The sequence below is a fragment of the Haemorhous mexicanus genome, chromosome 12, assembly GCF_027477595.1.
Source record: "Haemorhous mexicanus isolate bHaeMex1 chromosome 12, bHaeMex1.pri, whole genome shotgun sequence".
NCBI classification, from domain to species: domain Eukaryota; kingdom Metazoa; phylum Chordata; class Aves; order Passeriformes; family Fringillidae; genus Haemorhous; species Haemorhous mexicanus.
In genome coordinates, this window is record NC_082352.1 from 10,978,683 (window position 1) to 10,985,249 (window position 6,567).

The 6,567-nt window shown below is 41.9% G+C and overlaps 1 protein-coding gene across 2 annotated transcripts in view; it reads right to left on the reverse strand.

The window, feature by feature from the left end:
* Positions 1-420: 420 nt before the first annotated feature.
* SALL1 (spalt like transcription factor 1) overlaps positions 421-6,567 on the reverse strand; it is a 14,576-nt gene continuing 8,429 nt past the window's right edge. For both annotated transcript variants that reach the window (XM_059857095.1, XM_059857096.1), the window contains 2 exons: positions 2,769-6,178; positions 421-1,718 (listed from right to left, as the gene is read on the reverse strand). In XM_059857095.1, coding sequence (XP_059713078.1) covers positions 1,278-1,718; positions 2,769-6,178 — 3,851 coding nt within the window. In that variant the 3' untranslated portion in view covers positions 421-1,277. The remainder of the gene's footprint in view (positions 1,719-2,768; positions 6,179-6,567) is intronic.

Here is a 6,567-nt window from a genome sequence, read left to right on the forward strand (position 1 = left end):
GTTAAGGAGAGATTTCTCACTATTGGGGGTATGAAAAATATACTAGCAATTAATATGCAATACATATATGTATACCCATACTTACAGATATAAACACGCACATACAACCTGGACAGTTCATGTTAACCAAGGGAAAGGCTAAATAATACAAAGTGATTACTAAATACAAGTACACTTTAAAAACACGGAGACAGCGAATTTTTTATCTGTTGCAAAAATGTATTTGATTACTCGAGTAAAATTACAGTATCTCTGCTGTTAGTAAGTATTAAATGTTAAAGAAACTGGACCTCTTTTCCTTTCAACTTTCCGAGAAAGTGCATGTAACAGTCCAAGGTTCCCCCTGTCCCCCCCAATGCCTAATACAAAATAAACAAACACTATACTTGTTCCCTTGGTCAAGGAGTAGGGCTTGGTCTCGTAAGGAACGTATGTACATTTTAATGAAAGTGATGTCTTATTGTATATACAGGAGCATCTACAGTTGTCCACGGAAGTTGTTCAAGATGCCATACTTAGCAGCATTGTGAAAGTCCAGCACATTTTCTATAATGAATATACCTACAAGGCAAAATGTTACGTCTCAGTTTCAACTACCAAAACAACACTTCAGTATCTTCTCTAATAATCCGCGTGCTTATTACTGTACAGAAATGTATTAACATTTAAGACGACTCAAGTAAAAAGCACAATACAAATAACAGTTCAAAACAGAAAATGTTAAACCTACAAAAATTAAAGCAGTTTTAATTTTATAATAAAAATCAAAAACTGAGCTGTGTAAAGGACCCACACTGTTCAGTCTATATTCTCTCAGTCTTTTTCTTAATTCTGTCTGGAAAAATTAGACAATGTGTTTGCTGATAAAGTTTCCAGCAGGATCAAAGTGTACATTTATATACAGATTTTTATTAGAGATCTAATGCATCACTGAGGCATCGCATCAATACCAGAGTTTGTGTTAAAGTGGATATAGAAAATAAGTTAATGCCAGAATAAGATCACCTAGCAGAACAGACTTGCAACTGCCATAAATGTTACAGCAAGTTTACAGCACTCTAGTCGATTAGTATTTAGTTCAAAATACGGGAGACCAAAGTTAATGCTTGCATTTGTTCGCAAAGCAAGGTTATATCACTAATAAATAAGCTCTCTTAGAACTCTAGAAGTAGAACATGGTACAAAACAAAGTCTTTGTAACGTTGTAGCCTGCAGCTTGAAAAAAGCAACCCTAGGTTGCACTATTTGCAGGAATGTTATTTACTGAGTTCTTTTTCCTAATTTGTTACAATTTCTTTGTTGTCCTCCACGAAACGTGTGAAACGAAAGTTAGTCCCATTTTCATTGCTTGCCATTTTCTCCAGACCAGCTAGAGGTGCGTTGGGTTCTGAATTCTGGAGCTTCTCCAGGCTTCCTGTCAAGCCACTGATGGGAGAGCTGCCACCGTTGCCCAGGCCGCCCGGTGCTGGAGGGATGCCCCCATTCTGGATGACCGAGATCTCGTTGGTCTTCATGGCCAAGCCATTGGAGAGTGCAGCTGCATACTGGTTCCAGAAGCTGGATGGGTCTCCATTCCCTGACCGTGCAGCCAAATCCTTCTGAAACATTTCTGGGAACTTTACAGGATTGCCTCCTAGGAATGTCATGGGGCCATCTACAGAAAGTCGTCTGCCTCGTCTTGCAGGAGTACTGTTCCACATGTGAGTGCCCATGTGAACCTGGAATGAAAGAAAGGAAGAAACAAACAAACAAAAAAAAAAAAAAAAAAAAAGGAGGTTGACAGGAATTTCAAACTTATTTTGATCAGAGAGAAGGCAGGAGTCCATGAACATGTCCAGTCTTGTTACACAATGAATGGCATTAAAGATAGAGGACACAAGGCTCTGGAATAATACAACTACTTCTAGGTTAGCCCATCACCAATACCCAGAATAACTTGTTCTCCTGCTGAACAATGCATTGCTTCTTACTCTTTTTTTTTATTACATGTATTTAGTTTATAATGACTTTGCATTATTCTGTCAATTGTTGCTTTCAGGGCTAGAATTGCTATGTCCACTTTCATTGCAATGGTGAGTATTGTATTTGACACCCTTTACCCTATAAATGTCCTTTTCAGACAGGCAGAAAGTATCCTTTACTGATTGCTCATCGGAGGGCCTCGTGTATAGACAGAATGGCCTGAAAGTAATTATTCATCTCACATTACTGGCAGCAACCTCTAGAGAAATACTCTGTCAACAGAAAAATGTACACAGTAAAGTGCTCAACTGGTGTTCTAAAACTTGAGTATATTTGCTTTTTTCAAACACATATCAGTAGGAAATGTTAGTTATATAATCAATTAAAGTAATGCCCATTATTTCCAGAATTATGTTAATAGTTTTTTTAAACACTCATCTTGCATGATAGTTATGAAAAGCATCACATTCAAGAGCCTTTCACTTCTGAAGAGGTATGTGAGTTACAAAATGCATTTCTCTGTTAATTAATGCTCCTTACCATCGTTTGGCTGTTCTGTTTCACACTTTGCATAGACAGACCTTGCTGGTAGATGAATTTTAATTAAATCAAAACAGCTCATGCCTCAGACTTGCTGCCAGCACGAGCACTCAACAAGAGGCCATCTAGTCTACTAGAGTTGACTAAACACACTGTCACAGCACGAACACCCAAGGTACCACTGCTGCAACATTAATATGTGCCAAAAATCAAAAACCCCAGCAAAGAGAAAATGAAACCAAAGGACAGCAAGAGGAAAAAAGTACCTTCAGATTGCCTTTTGTTGTGAATGCTCTTCCACATATAGTGCAGGCAAAAGGTTTCTCACCAGTGTGCGTCCTTTCGTGGATCTGCAGAGCACTGGAAGAAGAAAACGTTTTCCCACATGTGTTGCAGTAGTGCTGTTTTGGAGTTCTTCTGGGGAGAGCAGGGAGCAGCACAGGGGATGTGGCAGAGGACAGTGGCCCCGAAGCAACTAGACCAGAGGATGCTTCTTTGCTGTCCTGAGGAGAGCCATGCACGAAGCCGTTAACCTCGGTCTTTATGAGCGACGACAGGGTGTTAGCGGGCATCACCGAAGAGTTCTGATTGGGGCCGATGCTGGAGTTGGGCTCAAAAAGCTGTGATGGTAGATCTCGCATTTGATGTGTCAACATATGCTGCTTCAAATTACCCTTTGTGGAAAAGCCACGATTGCAAACTGTGCAAATAAATGGTCTCTCTTTGGTATGACTTCTGTAATGAATGTCCAAGGCACTCTGACAAGCAAATGTTTTGCCACAAATGTCACATGCAGTGTTTTTAAATTTACCTCTATCTCTGAAAGGAAAGAGCATACTCAGGGACTCTTCTTTAATCATTTTATCAGTGTTGCTAGACGTCAAGTCCAAAGCACCGCTGTTAGCAGGGGTTGGAGACAAACCGTTGGCAAACTCACTTGGTAAAGCTCTTAATGGTTTCTCTTCAATACTTGGTGACTTGTGGTAATCATTAGTGCTGTTGGATGGGGACAAGGCCTGCATGGAAGAGGTAGACTCTGAGACAGCAGGGCTTCCAGCACTTTGGCTTTCCATATCACCACCGACAGACGACGAATCGTTAGTTAAAACGTCCCCTTCCACTGACCCATTTTCTACTGACTTCAGGCTTGCCTGAAGTTGTTCAGCAAGGCCAGCATTGATCATCTTCATCTGATTTTCCAGAGCAGCAATACTTGACATTTCCAGGGGCAGAGGGGAAGAAGACAAGCTGTCTTGTGATGCATCCACAGATTTAGGTGTATCTGGCACGCTGCTGTCAGGACAGTCTTCCATATTCTCATCTGAGAAGTTGTCTATATCATCAAAATTCTTATCATCAAAAGATCCCGTATCTGATTCCATTGACTCAGGATAGTTTTCTGTCACCGGGGTGTTTGGGATCTGCCCTCCCATGTGCATTCGGATATGCTGCTGTAGCACAACGGCGTTGGTGAATTTTTTCTGGCAGATTGGGCAAGAATGTTGCACTCTCAGCGGGGGCATGGCACGGTGGACACTGTAGTGAGTCTTTAAGTTGCCCTTAGTAGTGAAAGCACGACCACAGATTTTACATTTGAATGGCCTCTCTCCAGTATGGGTGCGATAATGCATTTTCAGTGCGCTCTGGCAACTGAGAACTCGATGGCAAATGATGCACTCGTTAGGATCAGTTGCCTTTTTGTCAATGTTTTCTACAAGCTGCTGCAATTTTGATGTTTCAGATGCTGGCGTTGAATCCAATAGTCCTCCAAATGGAAACTTTGCCTTAAATTGCTCTGACATGAGAGGCATCAGTGGATTTGTAAAAGTGGCGACACCGCTGGAGCCCGAGTCTGCTGCCGGGGAGCTCACGGAGCTGCTCATGTTGGTGACGGTGCTTGAGTTTTGAGGGTTTTCTTCTGTTTTGCCATTTGAGGTAGGCAACGCACCAGCCTCTACCTCATCAGAGAGTCCGTTGGAAATTTTTGATGCGGGATCAGCTGTTCCCGAGTCACTCTTGACAGAGCAGGGAGGGCTAGTAGAAGGATGGCTAATGGGAATCGGCTGAGGCTCCTCAGTTTTGATGAATGGGGTCAAGCTCGGAATTGTTGGTGGGAGTGGCAGGCCAACAGAAGTTGTTAGGGTGGAGAGGACTGGCTTGCTGTCCAGCCAGCTCGTGACAGGTTTCTCTGGTGGTATAGACATCCCATAAGGAATACCCGTGCTTGTAGGAATATTGTCCAAATGCTCTGGCACTGGGTACGGATTCATTTGAATATGAGGGTATTTTTCTTTGTGACGCTGAAAGTGGACTTTTAAGTTTCCCTTCGTGGAGAACCTGTTTCCACATATGTTGCATTTAAATGGCCTCTCGCCAGTGTGAGAACGCAAGTGAATCTGCAAGGCACTGTCACTCCCAAACACTTTAGCACAGAACCTGCATTTATGCTTAAAGAATGCCTCATCTGAATTACTTTTTGCTTCAAATGCAGTTACATTTGGTGGCTTGCTTTTTCTTTGCTGTGCCAAGGCAGTCAAGGAGTTTAAATCCTCTGCAGGTGTTCCAATATTGGACAAGGGACTGGAGAAAACAGAGTTACTAGGGGTGGGCTGAGGTAGAAGTGGATTAGATGCAGGACTTAATAAACTGCTTATTGCAAAAGCTGGTGAAGATGATGCTGATACTGGTGGGTTGGTGAGCTGTGAGCCACCAAGAGTTGAAGCCACTTTTTCTGAGGACGGTGTTGTAACTGCTGCTGCCAGTATGTTAATATTTGGAGAAGAGCCACTATTGGATGGAATTAGAGTGTTGCCAGGGTTGCTCTGAGGTAGCTGTATAGGGGGTAGCTGTTTCACACCACTGATGCTGGCAGATTGACTAGCAAGGCTTTGTGCTAATCCAGCTGCTGCAGCCAGCTGCTGGGATAAATGGGAACTTAATGTGGACAAGGGGTTGGCAGATGTTCGTAAAGTACCTTGAGAAGGGCTAGAAGATGTTGGCATGTCTGTATTTTGGGTAGCCAACAATAATATTTGGTGACGAATTTGTTCAATCAGTTGCAACTGATGGATCTGCTGCTGCTGCAATGCCAACAGTTGCTCCATCAGGGCAGGGACAGCGAGTTTAGTGCTCGATGCCCCGTTACATCTTGCCTCCTGTGAGAACTGTGCTACTGCCACTTTAGTACTCTGCAGGTTTTCAATTATTACGTTACTATTTATCACTGAAAAGTTGCCTAGTGTTGTCAGATCCCCTATGTGAGGTAGAGAGGTTGTTACAGCTGAGGTACCCATTGTGGAGCTGTTACTGCTTGTAATACTATTGTTGACACTCTTGGAACTGCTACTGCTATTGTTAATGTTGGAAGCCTCCACATCCATGGATTCTTCCCTGTCAAGTTTGTTATGCTCTGAAAGGTCACTGCAGTCTACTTGATCTGTGTTATTAACTGTGTCATTCATCTGTTCATCAGGATTATCAGAAGGGGAACTAGGAGGGAAGGTTTCAGAAGGAGAAGCTGGATTTTCATTCACAATTAAAACTAATTGATTTTTAGTACAATTCTTCTTGTGTTGCAGGAGATCTGATAATTCAAAGAACTCAGCACAGCACCTGCCACAGACATGGGCGTCCTTGTTCTTAGTGGTTCGATTTGCTTGACCCTTTTCTGTGTCTCCTAAAACATCAAAAGATGATGGATTAGGAACCAACCAGTAAATACAAAAAAAAAGAAAATCTGCAGGACATTTTATTTAAAATTACTGGTTTTATCTACCACTCTAAAACAGACTAAGATTGCACATGAAAATAGATCAATATTCCTACTTCACAAAAATAAGTCGAAAGCACCATTTAAAACTGTACAAGGGAGTTTTATCAATCCCTGTGTCTTAGATTATCATTTGCTTCAGATAATCCATCAAAATATAAAATACTATGAACTGAAGGCATTGGAGCATAATGAAATTCCATAGCAAAGTATTGATTTCCAATAATTCATACTGCTTATTGTCTAGTTGTCCACTGAGTGCAAATCAGCCATTTGAAGGACTCATTAGACTCTCA